The following is an 18,237-nucleotide window of genomic DNA, read 5'->3' as shown; positions in this document are numbered from 1 at the left end:
GTTAAATAAGTAAACGGCTGTGTTGTAGTTGTCTTTATCAGGTTACACATAATAGATTTCTAGAATTCTGGAACATCTAACATCAAGAACATTAAATAGTAACTGAAGCTGTATCTAAATGGGTACATGTTAAAAATAATATATTCATTCGATTAAGACGTGATCGGCATACAATTAAGAGGCAAAAAACTATTGACAGTCTCCTATTCTACAAAGTACTGAATCGAGACGAAAGCACCTACAACCTACTTCCGGTATAGGAAGGTTACGTCACCTATGTCGGTCAATAAGCGTTCATAATTTCTATGTTTATATGGTAATTATTTATTGGAGAAGGGTAAAAAATCAATGATGCCAGTTTAAAAATATATATAGAGAAGGCTATATCATATAAAAATATATTACTCAACATCTTAAGGCATATTTTTGAATACATATTTACATTTAATTGCATCAGAATTCTCATTACTTTGGCAACTTGCATGTGCATTCCGAGGTTACATAAGGCCAATTAAATAAAACAAACACAGGAGAATATGTGGCATCTTCTTATGTAACATGTGATGTCGAGAATTAAGATAGCGAAATGTTGACCTTTTGCGTTTAAATTTTCGCCTTTTCAAAAGTTTTTAACAAGCCCGCATTTTACTATTCGTGAACACTTCATAAATTATCAGCTATCATGGTCGAAGAATGCTAGTTCGAAAATTAGTCTTTAAATAATAAAAAAAACGAACCGAATAACCTTTTTGCTTTTTAACTTGTTTACCAGTTTTGTAAAGGTTGAAATAATTAAGCGTAATTTATACTCCAAGTTTAAATTAGGGTATTTTTGGTATAAAAACGTTATCAGCATAATATGAATTTGGGCCTGTGCTGACTATATTTTTAATTTGTGAACTGGCATTTTTGCATTTGCATGTGCCCGTTGTTTGTTCGATAAGTAAAGTTGAATAAAGAAATAAATGCTGTGCTGAACTAAACTGTCAGCAACAATATTTATAAGACTTACAGCAGCTTATGTATAGTTATACTTTTATTAATAATTTATTCCACAACTCACCTCATACCGATAACTCCTAAATAGAGTTATTTTTCTAATCAATGTCTCTACATACATCACTGCCTACTGAATATGTCAATTGTAATCGCATGATTTGAAGTTAATTGTCACAAGTTTCCCGCCAGTTTCCTACTTTCATTTAGCGCTAAAATGAACAAAAACACACGCCACTCGGCTGTGACGACTTATAAAAACTTAGTAACTTTTTGTCAGGATTTTGCTCTAAAGTAATTTTAAGGTAATTTAAATAGCCTTATATTATATTATTTCGTTTAGGTTACATCGTTTATGCATTCGTGAAAGTGGTAGAAGACTTAAACAAATATATATATTAAAAACATAGAACTGACATTAGATATTTAGGCTTCGTTCTGCGAATAAAATATTAAATTTGAATAAAATATATATTCTTGCTACTGATGTACTTTTCTTATTATTTATTAATTTCAATAATAAATATCGTCTATTTTATTTAGATACTTAATTACTTAACCTAATTGTCGAAGTCAAAACTTAATTAAATTGCGTGTGACATAATACATTATTACCTCGCTTGTGTGATGCCTGTGGTTACCGCCTATTTTAATTTTTGTTTGGTTTTAAAATTTTTAGTGACGCACAGCGAGTCTGAAGAAATAATTTGTTTGATATTTTTTATGTAGTCTACATTATCATGAAACTGTTCCTAGTGTGAAAAGTAGAATCGTATCGTAATCTTGTAACTAGTATTTATAAAATGATCATATATAATTTAAAACATGTAGTGCGTGCTTTACTTAATTTGTTGTGATACTTGTTGCAAATACTATCAAATCATCACATCTCTTCTGTATAGTGTAAATTCTTAGGTCCTGATTAGGAACTTGTAGGTACTTACTTATGTTCGTAATAACAAGTATGAAATTGGTCACCCGAAGATAAAGTGACTACAAAAAAAATTCGCATGTTTGGAAACCGAAACATTATCTTCGTGTACCTTCTTAATAATAAATACTAGGTTTTGTATTTAAAAATATTGAAATATAAAGGAGAAGGCATCCTCTATATTTACAATACTTATATTTTTTTACTCTAGGTCAATCTTGTACGTCTCCTTCTAAGATTCCACGATATTTACGCCAAACACACGTTTCCCCTTAATACTGAGTGTTAAAGAACAATGCGCTATTATGGATTGCGGACGGAAGACATACGAACCTACTTGGAAATTAACTGACAAAAGAAATCAAGTTTTTTTGCTACAATTCTCAGCTAAATGCATATTATCAAGGTAATTAGATTTTGCATTGTTATGATAATTTTAGATTTAAGCTCTTTATAAAGGCATTTTATTCATTCATCTCAGAAATTGTTTCGTCGGTTTAATTCACGCAGTTTATTCTTATCAACCAAATTAGCAATCAGATTGATAATGAGGTAAGGTAAAGCAATTTTTTTAGCTTTATTTTAGCTATATTTAATATTTTAAGCTAATACTAATACTTTCCAATTACTTTAAAACCAAAACTATAGCCTGCAAATAGAAATAATTTTACTATTGTATAAATAATAAGAAATAAAATGAAATCGGGGTTCTTCAGGCCGACGGCATAAACCACGCCACTATGGCCATCAGGCAAAATTATATACTCATTATTGAGAGTCTCAGATATTTTATGATTAACGAACCGTTATAATTATCTAATAGAAATCAGTGCAATTCGACTTCCCTATAAAATAACAAGTATGAAGCCTCGTTACATAACGTTACGGTTACGATAACGGTGACAGTTGATCATTAATTTGATCGTGCACTTATGTAATTAAAAGGTATGTGTGTCAGTCCGTCTCTCATTAAGTTTTATAAAAGTTTTTACAAACCAACTCGGCGCTGGTACTGTAATAACTGATTGTTAATGAAATTTAATTATAAGGGCCTGCTATGAATATTTCGGAATACCTTTAAGTTTTTTAACGTAAGCATTGTTTATTATTTTCTATACATATGTATTTTTTTCTACCGTGACTGCACCAACTGAATCACGCCCGCGGTTAATTTATAATTATTCGTTTAAAAACCATACAAAAGTGAAGGTTATTTTAATAATGTATTAGAAATTGTATAAACAATGAAGCTAAGCTTTCAAGAGTGGGAACCTCCTAACCGAGTGGCCTCGTTCGTCAGTCTCACTTTTAGACAGTATTGTTCCTTTGTTAGCTTTATATTATTAGCTATTTAATAGTGGCTTACAGTTGCTTAATGTCGTATGAGCTGCACCAAAGAGTTTGTTGGAATATATACTCTGAAGTCACAACTAGCAAGTATGTTTCAACGTTATTATTAGGGCTGAATGTATTGGTATTTTTTATGTGTGTAAATGGCATTTAGAGCCATAATAAAAATCGTTCTTGGATATGACTTTTATAGAAGATTTCCTTAATTCAATTTGTAACTTTATAACAATATTATTAATGTGATTTGATAATTAAGTATTTTCTATTAAATATGAGTGCAAATATGTTGTGATAATAACATATATCACCTGAAGATACTTTATGAAAAAGTAAAAAATTAACTGGACTTAGAATAATTAACGAATAAATAGTTATACATATGTGTGCCATGGTTAATACGTTACACTATAATGTCATTTTGGCAAAACCATCTTATGCGTTTTGAGTGCATTTCAGAAATGTTGGTCAGCGATAAAGAAGCTTTATTTAGAAAGTTATTTGTTTGGATAAAGTATGATTGGGTGTCCACTTATCGAATAAAATCTTTTCAAATGTCAAACAGCCTCGAAATCTTGACCTGAAGTGACAGCTAAGCAAAATATTAACGAAATATCAAAAACGTTAAATTATTTATATCTGATTGATTATATCTGACTGAAAAATATTCAAGTGAAATCCGTTAATTCCTTCTTCAGATTTATTTACGATAATATCATTTGAGTTGCTTCTTTCATTTTTACGGCAATTGTATAAGGCATACCAATTAAATCTCATGGATTGCCTATTTATATAAATTTACCACTTTTTTGTTCTTTTTTTTCGTGGGGAAATACTTACGTATACCTTGTACGTAATGGTGGTGGTGAAGAGTTATGTGGGACTCGCTACTGCGCAAACCCACTACAACCCCACCACGCCCGAGGCAGGACACGGTAACAGCCTCGCAGCTGTTTGAGTCTTTAATTTGACATTTAGGTGTTCTCAAACATACGAAAGTACTTATGAAAACAAAGTTCAGTACAAACAATGTTTCGCATTGAACCCGTGTGAAGACAAGTGATGATAGAATTAAAATATAATCGTCCATTGTTTATCCATAAACAGTTGCAACATAAAAACACAATCACATATTGTCAAGTAATTAGCATAACGTATAAATATATGTTTATTATTTTTTAAACAATATTTTGTTTGTCGCTTGACACATTTTATTTATTTATTAAGGAAACAAAACAGATGCATCTATTTACTCTCTGCAACTGTTTTATGTATAAAACTACTTTGACTAATCAAAACTAGAATTTACAATTTAAGAATTCTACGACAGAATTTAGAAAATACTAAAAAACTAAAATATTAAATGTCTTCAAATGCATAAGTAAGTTAAAAGTTTTCATGTACATTTTTTCACTAGATGTTTTTATTAAATTATCATTAATGTTATTGTACCCGCAATCTAATAAAGATGTTTTACGCATCTACCTACAATTATTAAAGGTCAAAGAACTTACGGAAATTATATTTGGAAAAAAAAACTCAGAAGACATTTTATACCTTGACCAACTACTGTTTCTTATACAATATCTTAAGCGTTCTTGTTTCATAGATATTAATATTCGGAACATGTTTTTCAGCGGAGTAACGGAATCGTAGACCACTCCCAAAATGAGTAACGGTAGTTTGAAAACTGCCCGAGGTTATTCAAAAGTACAATAATTATTAGAGACTGGAGGTCAAACATAATTCTTAAGAGATCATCACAAGCTATTAACACACATTAGCTGCTATTATGCGTAATCGGGTATTTTCTACTGAAATTAAATATAATTATTAAGCCGGAATGTTCCTTAAGTTTGTACTCTTCAAATTTCATTTTGTTATATTCACAATATTCTAGTATAGGTCTTCGGTCTTTGAACCGATCATGATGTATGATCGTGGTGTAACGTTTCTGCAGCGCCTTGGTCCTAGAAAGTAATTTGTAATCAGATTGACTTATCTTTCAGAATATTAAGATTTTATTTTTATATTTTTTGTTATGTCTGGTCTGTTATGTCTATATATTCGGCAATAACTTTTTAATTCTGGATTTTAAAGTTACTTCATAATTGAGGCAATTCAGTCCTTATAACTTACAGTCTAACGTAAGAATTATTTTATTTAACAGCAATATTATTTATATTCTACGACGTGCTTATCTGAATAAATGGTATGATTTTAACTGCTAATGAACTCGCCTACAATGTAAATGTATCGTTATGTTAGAAAAACAGTAATGTAATTTTATTAAATTATATAATGCCTCATACTATTTTGGTATTTATTTCTACAAACTTAGAGTTTGATATTGCTTAATGTTTAAAATTGCACCAACATTACTGTATGGTGTTCAAGATGATTTTATGACATGTGAATTTGTTCCGGTATTCAGGTCATTAGGGCGGCATTTATATGATATTTGATGTAATTTACTAAATTCCTAATAATTTCATATTCGGCTAAAAAGGTTAAATTTGAAAACATGTTTAATCTGCGTTGGAAGCTTTATTAATCAATATAATAATATATAAAGCTCTTATGCAAGGTAATCTTAGACATTGGTGATTTTTTATTCCTAAAACAGAATAATGTACAGATGCATATAACATTTATTTTTTATACAATGAATATAAATACAATTTACCTACAGCATCATATATAGTTTAAAAAGGACTTAAAAATAAAAACGTGTTTAGCTATACTTCCCAACCATAAAACAATTTATGTACGAAAATATGGCGTAAATAGTCGATTTGATAACAAACAAAAACCATTTCCATGAATATGTATAACTTATCCAATTCCTCTACGATTTATGTAATCGCATTGTGCAATTTATAAAAATGGCCACAAACCCATCAATATATTATATAATCTACAACACACTGTTATGTTGTGACCTTTAAGAATACTTATAATTAAATGTTTGTAGAATGACTTAACAGCTTTTAAACTACGTTTAAACCTCGGTTCATAGGCTCTCGTTATAATGAATACAACTTTAACAATAATTCCAAATATGATATTTTAAATAAAGATATATTGTGATCGAGGAGCTGTACCTCTTCTACTTATTATACTTAGCCAATTCGATTTATATCTCACAAGTAAAGAGGATCATTTAAAATCTCAAAAATGAGACTTGCAGTTTTCTACAAATATATTTTCCGTGGTTTTCCAATATATACTTTTTTCACCATCAAATGCCTCCATTAAATCTTCACTTAATAATGCTGGTAAAAATATTAATTAAAATAACTGTAATTAATAATAATAATAATAATAATAATAGCCTTTATTCAGATACTTACATATTTTATATACATTTAAACAAATTTTCATATTAATCTAAATCTGGTGCATCTGTGTGCCCTTTTTTGGCAAAGGCCTCCTCCAAATCCCGCCATTCCTCTCTACACTGTGCCACTCTCTGCCATGTACCACCTGCCGTTTCTTTAATGTGGTCAATCCACCTTCTCAGTTGTCTCCCTCTTTTGCGCTTGCTGTACCTTGGCACCAGTTAAGCAGTTTTTTGCTCCACTTTTCTGTACCTCTTGCGATGTGTCCCACCCATTTCCACTTTAGCTTCTTGATCGTTGTTGTAACATCTGTTACCTTAGTTATTTTCCTTAATACTGTATTCTTTATTTTGTCTCTTCTTGTTTTCCCTATCATACATCGTTCCATCGCTCTTTGACACACCTGTAGCTTTGTATACTGCGCTTTAGTAGGCGCCCAAGTTTGTGATCCATATGTTAGTACAGGTAGTACACAAGTATTGAAGACCTTTCTTTTAATTACCATGCTTGTTTTCTTATTTTTCATGACTTCTTTAAGCGCCCAAAAGCTCTTCCATGCTTTTGCTATTCTTGTGTCGATTTCAAACAAAAATAACTGTAATTAGAAAACATTAAATATATGTTTTTTAGTCTAATTGGTCGTCATAGCAGTTAAAGTTAATTTTGTGTTATTACGAAAAGAAGTCAAGGTTTGGGAACCAATGTGGTAACTAGTTAGTTGTGAGAATTCTTAATTTAAAAATTTTAAAGCCCTTATTCATTAAGCGTTAAGTAATCATTAACAGGTATAATATTTTATTAATAGTTTTTCCCGCTACGTATTACCATAATCAATTAATTTCTTCAATCAACATATGGCCATAGTCAAAAATACTTATGCATGGGAAAAGTATGAAAACTGGCTTTTCATACTTTACCTTACTGACTGGATGTCAGCGTTTTTACCCAATAATGACTATATACTATACGCACTATCATTGTTGCAGTTCTTATAGCGAAAATAAGAACTAGAAATAAATAAAACAGAGGCATTGTAGACCCAGATTGTTTCATGATTGAAACAGATTCTTACATATTTGTTCGTACGTACGGGCGTATGTCAGGCACATGAGGCTGATCAGCCTACGCCTATGACTTTTTGAGTCTAAGGCAAGCCGTTATCCTTACAAGTTACAATGTTTTTCCACAACGTTCAAGCGAATGTTAAATCATAAAAGAAAGTCTATTGCTGCACAGGTTTGAACCTACGACCTCAGGGATGACAGTCGAATGCTGAAGCCATTAGGACAACTGCTCTATGGCGAAATTAGGAACGGCTTATACGCCATGTGTGTTGTCCACAAAGCCGCAAATGAGATAATTTGGACCGCATTTACTAATATCACGACTTTTACGGCAGTTATCACGTATACATTGTAATGCTAGAAATATAATAGCCAGTTTCTATGCAAGTCAACTTTAAATTACCAAATGATGTTCATTGATATTCAATTTGTACGTGGAATAATTTAATGAGATTAAAACAGCTTAAACATGTGTAAAACCCCAAAAACTGATTATAATCAGTGAAAAATAATTATTTATAACAATAAATTCATAGAATAAGTATACGCAGTCAAAAGCTCTGTACTCTCGAGTAAAAAAGGTTCGCGCTAACATACATATACTTTTTTGCAGGATCGAGAATGACATAACAACAAAATGGCCCTACGACTAAAAAAGGACATAAAGAAAGCCTCCTACTACGTGTGGTTCCTTGGTGCGCAGGAATCACGAGGTTTGCGCGGCGAGGAATTCGCGCTACCTGCTATTCGGATCCTAGAAGAAAGAGCCAGGGATTTGGAACCGTTTAAAGTCACATTACAGGTAAAACTAAGATAAAAACACGTTGGGGCATTTTAACCGACATTAGGTTTTAATATCTATGTTTGATTTAGTTGGAATTCGATAAAATTTATGTCTATTAATTCCAATCTATTGATTATTGTGGATTAAATTCATGTAATTTAATCGACATTTTTTTTGAAAAATAAAAAACATCTCGATTATACATTTAAATTGAAAAATCTAATACGTTTTAGATATTTTGGATACGCTTTGCGCTAAGTCTTGTTACTGAATAGTCTTAGTCAGCGAGCATCTTTGTACTATCCGCATAAACCGAACTCTTTTTCATTTTACCAGCCGCGGACTTCAATTTAAAAATAAAACAGCAATTAACTATATTTTTTATATATTTAATATATTTTATACAATTATTTTAAGTTATTATTATTATTACTATTGGCTAATTTAATTCCATAATTAGGAAAAAGTTAATTTGGTGAATGATTTACAACAAATTACGTCTTTTCTTTTTCTCACAGGTGTCCCATAAGGGCCTGAAAATAATCCAAAATGTGACGAGTAAGGGAAAGCAGCAGACTATTAAACACTTCATCCCACACGGAAGCATTACAAGCGGCGTGGTCCAAGGAGATGTAGTGGCCTGTGTTCTACTGTTGTACAATCCTATCACAGGTTGTCCAGTCCATGTTCATGCTTACCGGTAAGTTTTTACTGCCTCCCTGTTACTACTATTAGACTACTTAATATTCGACTCCTAGGTTGGTGACTATAACCTACCTTAATATAGTTATTATATATTATAATAATTTAAAAGCAGTGAATTTACAATCATATTAAATATACTTTGCTTTTTGTAAACTTTAAAAACCAAATGAGCATCTACTTTTCTAGGATTATTATTAGTTGTAATATAGTTATTATGTTGGTGCTGAAAATAATAATATAATATACAATAAATTATCGTCATAACGAGTACACAGTACAATTTTTTTTCGATTAAGCGTACCACGTAACACCATCGTAACATGAACTTTATTTCAACACAAAACTGCTTTGCATATTTCTACTATAGTGTACCGACGATGTCAACATGACAATTGACTCTCTGTCACAAGCTTTGATTGCGATAAAGTACAAGAAGTACAAGTTGCCACATGCTAAACATAACAATAATGAATCCTTGCGAAAATCAGGCATTGCTGCAAAAAAAATTGTCTGTGGATAAGGAATCTAATAAAAATCCTTTGCTAACATTATTTTTAATAAAAAAAACGTGAGGTCACGACCGCCTTTACTACAACTTGATATAAGAATTAGCGGAACCTCACCAAATTATATTTATGCTTAGAAATAGTAGAATACATATTTTGTTAGGGTAGATTTATAAAAATTTGTTACTCTTAATACGAAAATCTGTAAACTGAAATGCTTTTCAGAAACAATTTATTTTAAATTATATAAACATTCAATGTGATGGAACGGGAAATTGAAAATTGTGTAAAAACTTGAGCTGATGGGCAATTCTATTTACATTATGAAAGATCACTTCTTGATGTCCGCTAGATTAAAATTATACCAAGCAGGAAATACATAATTTGTGACTTGACAAAAAGTAACGGAAGCAAGAAACCTTTATATATAATACAATAAAATAGAAATATATAATAATACAATTAAATATTGTAATAGATGACATACACACGCGAATGGTTTCTTATAAAAATAAAAAGACAGTTTATCGGTATACAAAGAAAATCTTTAAGTCAGAAAACATTAAATTTAAAAAGAATTCTATTAATATAAAAAAAACATATACGTGTTACCCGTTTTTGCAAACGACATTGAAATTAAAAAAAATAAAGTGATCGTTTGACATTTGTTGAGAACATGACCTTTGTGTCTTCAACAATATGCCACGCGAGACAATGGCTCTATTACATTTAACCAAATATTTTAACTGGCTGGTTCTGCGACAACACCTTTGTTTAGGACTACAAATTGCCAATGTTCCAATTATCAAAATGTTATAAAGATATATGTCACTACAATTAAACCAATTATATTTCCTAAAGATACGGGAGACATAGTGGCAGCTTCAGACCGCAGCTGGATTTCGTGTATTTACGTTATATTTCAGTCAATTTACATAAAACCATATTGAATCATACACATAAACCCTCCGGGGTTAATCCTCTTGGTGAAAACTAAACTAGTTCTTAAGTTTATCGCGTACACACAGAAATAGACGCGGCCGACGAACTTTTTTATAATAAAACTAATAATAAAGACTTATTTAAATATTTAGGTCGTAGATTCGACCCCGGCTGTGCCAAATGTACCGTGTTGTTAAGAAAAAATATCGTTTGGAAACGGTATGCTTAAGACTAATAAAAGTACAGAAATCTAAAACCCAGTTTATGATAAGTTACCAGTGTAGGTATCACCAATCTCCGCTAAAACTATAAAAAAATATTCTACTGTTTTGCATTATGATGACCACGCGTGAAGGCATGTGATTACATAAGCTACAGCTAGCCAAGACCTATCAGGTCATCAACCCACCATGAATTGACTTAACATATGTAAATCCTAGTTACTATCGTAATATTAATATAACATTTTTACTACTCGCTGATTTATAAATAGTATTTGGATAAAGCCTTTTGAAAATAGTTTTGAAGCAAGTCTTTCTCATATTTTATTAATTTTTTATAGAGATATGGAATTATAGATTTTTATTAGATATGGAAAAAATAAATAATCAAAACATTTTCTACTGTAATTTACAATCTATTCTAAAATACACGACAATTATGGTGAACATAAATGTTCTTATATTATATAAATAATTGATTCATAGGCTAATTAAGTGCCTATAGAAGTTTACGATTATTAAATTATACCCTTTATCTAAAGAAAAACAATTAATTTGACATTTACCGTATTCAATAATGTTGCAACAAGTGCCTAGCGGTACCGGCGCATCTTGAAGGCTATATCATTGTATGCAATAATACACCTTAATACCCAAAGTACAAGGCAAAATGTCCCATACACACAATTGCATTCCAATTGACGCTTGTTCACAATTTTGTAAGCAATGTAGCATTTAAGAAAATTGATGGAAACTTATTGTTGTATTCACCGCCTTATTAAATATAAGGTTTGGCACTGGTATACGAAAATAACTTATATATTGTCCATGGTATATGTGATTTTACAAAACTTAATATAATTAATTATTATAATTGATGTTTTAATGTTTGCTCGCTCTTTCCCACGACACATACACGACGCAAACTTTAGTAGACAAACGTAGCAACCCGACCCCATTATATAGAGTTACAAATCTAAATTTAACGAGGGGTTATTTAAAACGGATCTTTTCGTACGGGAGTCAATTCGCGTCAAGAGTTCATGAGCAAGGATCATGGCACTAATATTGTATATCTGAATAGACACCACACTGGACAACTTTCCTAACCTTATAAATTTCAAATGTTTTCATAATTCTAAACGTCAAATCCCTCTTACGATACTTCGGTCAATTTTCACTTTTAAATATGTGATTTGGTTGAAAAATTGGCTGCTGCTACGCAGAACATTATGGTTCTTCAACATATATAAACGTATAATATATATTGATTTAACTAAATATCAATAAGGATTTAACTACGATCAAAATTAAATTACGATGCACCACTTTCATATCACAGGTTATTATATCTCATAAAATTTAACCACAATTTTAACGAACAGCGGGAAATATTTAATACTAATTCAAGTTCACTACCTCGCAATACAGCCTGCAATCAGATTAGAAGCTAGATTATTCCAGTCCATACCAGTTTTGTAGCAATGACCGCAAGATGGCAGCTACAGAGCAAAAATAAATTCTAAATTTGAATTAAAATACTGCCGGTATGGGGTTGACTATTACTATGAAATGTTCAATGTTACAGAAGTGTACATATTGTTGCATCGTTTTATGCAAACACAAAATAGTGTCATTTCAAGACTTCGCAATATAATTAAAGATGATAACCATTGGAAAGTATAAAATTATTAAAAGCTAATTTCTAAACAGACCCACATACATCTTTGGTTTATTTTACTATATTTGTTAACTAAGATCTCCATCGTTAAATAATAATACGAAAATGGTGCAACTTGTGTAAAGTATTTAAAAATATTGATATATATTTAAGTGTCTAGGAAAATAATTTTCTATAGACACATATATTATGATATAATGTATTTTGTATATTCACAGTTTTATAAAGGTTTACCAGCTTTCTTTTGTTTCCCTAACGGTCAAACTGCTCCCCACTAAGTAAGTTTCAAGACAACCATGGTATATAAGGCGATCGAACATATGTATATAATTATTATATCCTATACAAAATCCGTCCCTTTGTGTCCAGTGTCTAAGTTTCAAAAACTACTATGCACTGGAAAACCAATAAATATGTTCTCACAACCCCGTTAATTATAAGTTATTACAAAACTTGCAACCTACATACCAAGATTTCAACGCAAGGAATATATACTCCTAAAACAAGATTCTTTAAATGTTGTACAATGTACATGTTCAATCAATGTAGCTGATAATAATTGGTAGTTTTCTACTCTATTGTTGCGTTTGTGCATTCCGATTTCCCGGCATATAGGTATATACATAACAGTAATTTGTGTATTAAAAATTCCCTTTCAATTAGAAAACCCTCATCAGACCACTTATATTCCAATTTACGCAGAATTTTTATTTAATCCTTGTATTTTCGTTACTATACTGTGTATTGCGTTAGAATAAACTGATTTATTATTTATAATAATTTTGTTTTTGGCCAAAGTTTAGTTGTCCTAAACGTGTATTACAGTATTTGAAACACTCGTTGAGTTGAGAAATTGGGATCGTACTTGATCGCTTGTAAACGTCACATTAAATTAAAACAGACGATTTTGAAGGAAGTAAGGGGAAATGTTTTCTAAGGTATTATACCCTTAGCTAAAGGCAGACTTCTTAGCAAATTATTGTAGACCCTCACAGTTGATGTCACTTATCTTGTTCATAGAAATGTATATTTAGTGCCTTTCTAATTATGAGTACGTGTATTAATGTACTTGTTCGTAGTCCAGAGGTGAGAACGTTGACCCTTAGAAATCGCATTTTATATATGCAGATGGCGATATTGGCTGCGAATACGTCTGCGTTGATACAGCGATTTGTTTATTAATTAAATGAATTCGTAGTAAGAAAAAAATAAAGATTAATAACAGTGCTCAGGAAAAACGGGGTCATACAGACAATAATTTATTGCATTATTTGAAGTGTCGCAATAAACTCACGCTCATAACGATAATTTACCACACTGGCTATAAAAATTCCACACATTTTTATCTTAATAAGTGTCAAGGTTATAAATACATATATCGTAATTTATTATTATTAAATTAGGAGAAATTTTCGTTAACTTTCACTCGCGCCAATACGAGGACAAACGACTGAAATTTATTAAAATTTGCTCTCATTTTGTTTTTGGTAAAACCTCTTATTTCTTAATTTAAATCTTCAAAAATAAACAACTACAGAATGTCACCAATTCATCAAATAATATAAATATTAAAATATTACTTACTATGCTGTTATAACATCAACGCATTCTTGCACTTTCGTATGATTTGAGTCATTCGATTTCTCCTTGAATCTAAGTCAGTGGTAAGTCTAAAAACGGAAAAATGCTTTTAGAATTCGTCTCCGTAACATTTTCAGTTTTTTTATAGGTGCAATTATCAATTGCTTTTAGTACTTTCACCCCGCGGGTGTTAGATAAAAACTTAAAGCTAACTGACGAAGCATGAAGTGAAAATATTGTGACACCTTGAAGTCAGTATTTTGCAAGGCAAACGAGTAGAACCCTTCTAGTTGGTAATACTGTCAACTGTGACGAATGATCGCTGTTACAAAAATTACAAAAACTGCTAATACAATTTTATTGTAGACATGCAATATCCGTGCACGTATAAAATAATTGTCCATAAATGCCTTAAACTTTAAGTCGGATATTAAATTAGAAATTGATTTTTATACGCACAATTTTAATCAAAATGGTCCAGAATGTTTTAGCTAATTAAAAAAAGTTTGAAATTTGAAAATTTCAAACTTTTTTTAATTAGCTAGTTTGAAATTTGAAAATTTCAAACTTTTTTTAATTAGCTAAAACATTCTGGACCATTTTGATTAAAATTATTATTCAAATGTTATGACAATATCTACCGATCCAGCACATGGTCTACAATAACACAATGATAACAAAACTTTTTTTTTATTTGATCGCAGCGCTAACTGTCGGGACAGACTAAAATTAAAATTCGAATATTATTTAAAATTTGGCACTGCGATGGTAGCGCCGTCTGTCGGATTCAATTTAAAACATTCCAAAATCAACAACTACTAATAAATTAAAAATTAATTAAAAAAACATTGTCCAGCGGACAAAATTGTGAATCTAAACCATTCCCAGATCCCCTTGAACACACACAAAAAATTTCGTCAAAATCGGTCCAGTCGTTTGAGAGAAGTTCAGTGACATACACACTCACATAAGAATTATATATATTTAAAAAGATGGTATTGAAATCATAAAATATTCAATCAATTTTCACTAATTGTAATTATTATATTTAAAATTGCATCCATATAAATGGTTCTAGAGACCTCTATAACAATTATACTAATTTGTTTCTCAATCAAAATTCCTTATCTACGTATACAATAAAATGCCCAATGACCTATCTACCTTTATATTGTAAAACTGAAGTTTGTTTGGTTAAACGCAATCTACTGGTTGAATTTAACCAACTCGACTCGTATTGTTTTGGAGAGTCCGTTTATCGAAGAAGATTATATTTATTAAGTAAAACGCTTTCGTGATCATTTTTTTTTCTAAAAATTGTTCATTACTGGCAAAGGTCATCATGCATTAGAATGGTTTTAAAAAAACTCCGCAAAAATGATTATGTATCTCACACGCCTTCATGATCCTGCTGCTAGACTGGTCTCAAATCGATGCGAATGAAGTTGCGAGCCACAGTTTGTCATTATATAAAATGTAATGCGTCATATTGAATACTCAGTGATGTTTTCACAAGCATCACTTGTAATTGTGCTTACCTTGATATTAGTAATTTGAGAATCATTAAACACTTCTTAGTATTAAAACCCAGTTTTTGCACAAAATTACTTGTAAAATATTTTTGTAATAATTAAATGTGTGTTCTGTTGTATTAGTGTTTTATATTCAGTACAGTTGCGACTTGTGATTTGGTAAGTTCTATAAAAACAATATTATTATCTGGGCCAATTTAGTACATGCAAAAAATACATTCTACCAGCAGTTGATTATTAATAATAGTGTAACTTATAATGTTTATAATAAAAACATATTCATATTTAGAGAGTTATGTTTTTTTTATTTGGTAATGAATTTTCGAAATCTTATAGTATCCCTATAGAATATACTTAGGTATAATGCAATCGAAAAAAAATATTACAAACATCCTTTTCTAAAATGCATTTTTATTTACTTACTTCTTGATGATAACATATGTTCATGTTCACTGAACATTCATAATTCATGCAGCAAGCACTTTTAACGCTGAATTAACTAAATTTATGAATATTTAAACAGATAATTGGTAATTGCGTGTTGTGAAGATCTTGTCTAAGTCGTGCTATGCAATTCTCTATAATTAATGTGAGCTTCATGTTTTGATGTGTTTACGAGGTTGTTAAGTGTTACTTCTTTAGCAATACATATATTTATTTATCATAATGACATGCATAAATTCTATCAATTCTTTCAGTTCCACGGCTAAAGAAATGAATGAATGTCAGAAACTCGTATGAGGTCTTTAAATAAAAGATTGAATTTTGATATTATCCAATGCTATCATGATTAGTATAGTTATTACATTGGCTTGCTTTGTATTCTTGATACAATTCCTAAAGAATCGGCAAGATCCTTCCAATGCAAAAATAATACAATCATTAATCCGTTGCTCAGCAAAAGCATTCGTAGGTATATGTAATATTAGTTTCTCGGAGGAAAATTTCTAACATAGACTTTGTAATTTGATTAATAAGGATCTATAGGACTATTGTCCGACGAGATACGGTTGAAAATGGAATTATTTTTATTGCATCTGTGGGTGGGCCATAGACAACCAGTTCATTAGATTTGTGTGTCTACAACAATGACATTACATAACCTGTACGTTCCCGCCTAAGTGTCTCGATGTTTTGTAATATCCTTACTTCAAGATTTTATTCGGTCCATTTAGTCTTGCAATCTATTCAAGCTTAAAATCTTAGTTAAGAGGAAACGGATATGCCATTAATATTATTTATTTTTATTGCAGTTTAAAATCTTTAAACAGTAATAAAAAAATTATATGAAACTTAAAAAAAAAATACGTTTATTTTGGAACATAGATCATCATGGTATCACTTATTCCACGTCATTAAAATTCGAACCTGTTGGCATCCCTACTCATCGGCAAAGAAGACAGAAGGTGTTGGCCGAGAGAAAAAGCCGGCGTAAAAAACTCTCCGTACTCTTAAAAAAAACAAATCATCAAACAATTCTACAATATTTAAACAAATATTATATTTATACTTACATACCGACCAAATGCGATTGTTTAAAGAGCTGTTTATTTTCATGTTTAGAAACCGCACTTTTCAATTTTCGTTAAATTAACCGTCGATCAAACTAACAAAGTGTGATATATGTTGTGACAAGAAGGACCTTGTAGGTCTGACATTATGGCACAATGCATTCCATTCGTGTCATAATAACATTCGATGTGGTTTTGAAATTTGTAAATTAATTTCATGTTTAGTAATTACAAAAGTGTTTACCACAATTTGTGTAATAGACAAACTTATTGAATATTTTAATTATTATTTTATTAATCATTTTCGTAACGACTACCGTACTAGTTCAATTCTTAAAATTAATGTAAAAGTTTTTTTTATGCCCGATTTATGTTTTTTTATATATGTTTTGTTAAATTTTATTATTATTTTAACTAACTGTGTAGGCTTTGTACTCATAAGTTTTATTACAAGAGTTATCTTTAAATCATACCAAAAATACGAATATTTAAAAGCTTTCTAAAGAAAGTTGTGTTTTTACTATAAATCTCAACAATTGGTTTCTAATGAATTTACAGATGTCAAGCGAAAGTTACAAGGCTCTCCCATTGAAAAAACCTTTGTAATATTTACATAGGATTAATTAAGTCCATTTGACGTTAAATCCAAATACTTCAAAGCAAATATTTTCATATCTTTAAACGAGCAATTCTTGTATATATATATATAATTGGAATCTCGGAATCGGCTCCAACGATTTTCATGAAATTTTGTATACAGAGGGTTTCGGGGGCGATAAATCGATCTAGCTAGGAATAAATGATAGAAAATAACAAAAAGGTGGTGTTTGAGAAGTCCCAATTCAAACTGAAAAATGTATCTTCCTGACATCAATCGGCGAATAATAATACTTTTTTTCGCAATAAATTGCTTTAACGACACAACAACACTAAAGCTATTCCAGCATATATAATATATATTGTTCATATTTCATCATTTTATTAGTATGTAATTCGTACTTATTATAATTTACAAAAACACAATTTATAAAAAAATAAAAATACCGAGCAAAGCTCGGCCATCCAGGTACTGATTTTTTAATATTCTCTTGTTTA

General features: G+C 30.5%; 1 protein-coding gene across 3 annotated transcripts in view; it reads left to right on the top strand.

Annotated features, from left to right (window-relative positions):
* The window catches only part of LOC110993312 (trichohyalin), a 43,274-nt gene that overhangs the window by 18,101 nt on the left and 6,936 nt on the right, over positions 1-18,237 (top strand). For 2 of the 3 annotated variants that reach the window (XM_022259522.2, XM_022259521.2), the window contains exons 3-4: positions 8,293-8,481; positions 8,982-9,163. In XM_022259522.2, coding sequence (XP_022115214.1) covers positions 8,317-8,481; positions 8,982-9,163 — 347 coding nt within the window. In that variant the 5' untranslated portion in view covers positions 8,293-8,316. Of the gene's footprint in view, positions 1-8,292; positions 8,482-8,981; positions 9,164-15,630; positions 15,791-18,237 lie in introns of those variants that run through there. The other variant, XM_045634592.1, reaches the window with a different exon arrangement.

Source organism: Pieris rapae, chromosome 3, assembly GCF_905147795.1.
Source record: "Pieris rapae chromosome 3, ilPieRapa1.1, whole genome shotgun sequence".
NCBI lineage: Eukaryota > Metazoa > Arthropoda > Insecta > Lepidoptera > Pieridae > Pieris > Pieris rapae.
The sequence above is the reverse complement of the archived record's forward strand: the minus strand, read 5'-3'. Positions and strand labels throughout refer to the sequence as shown.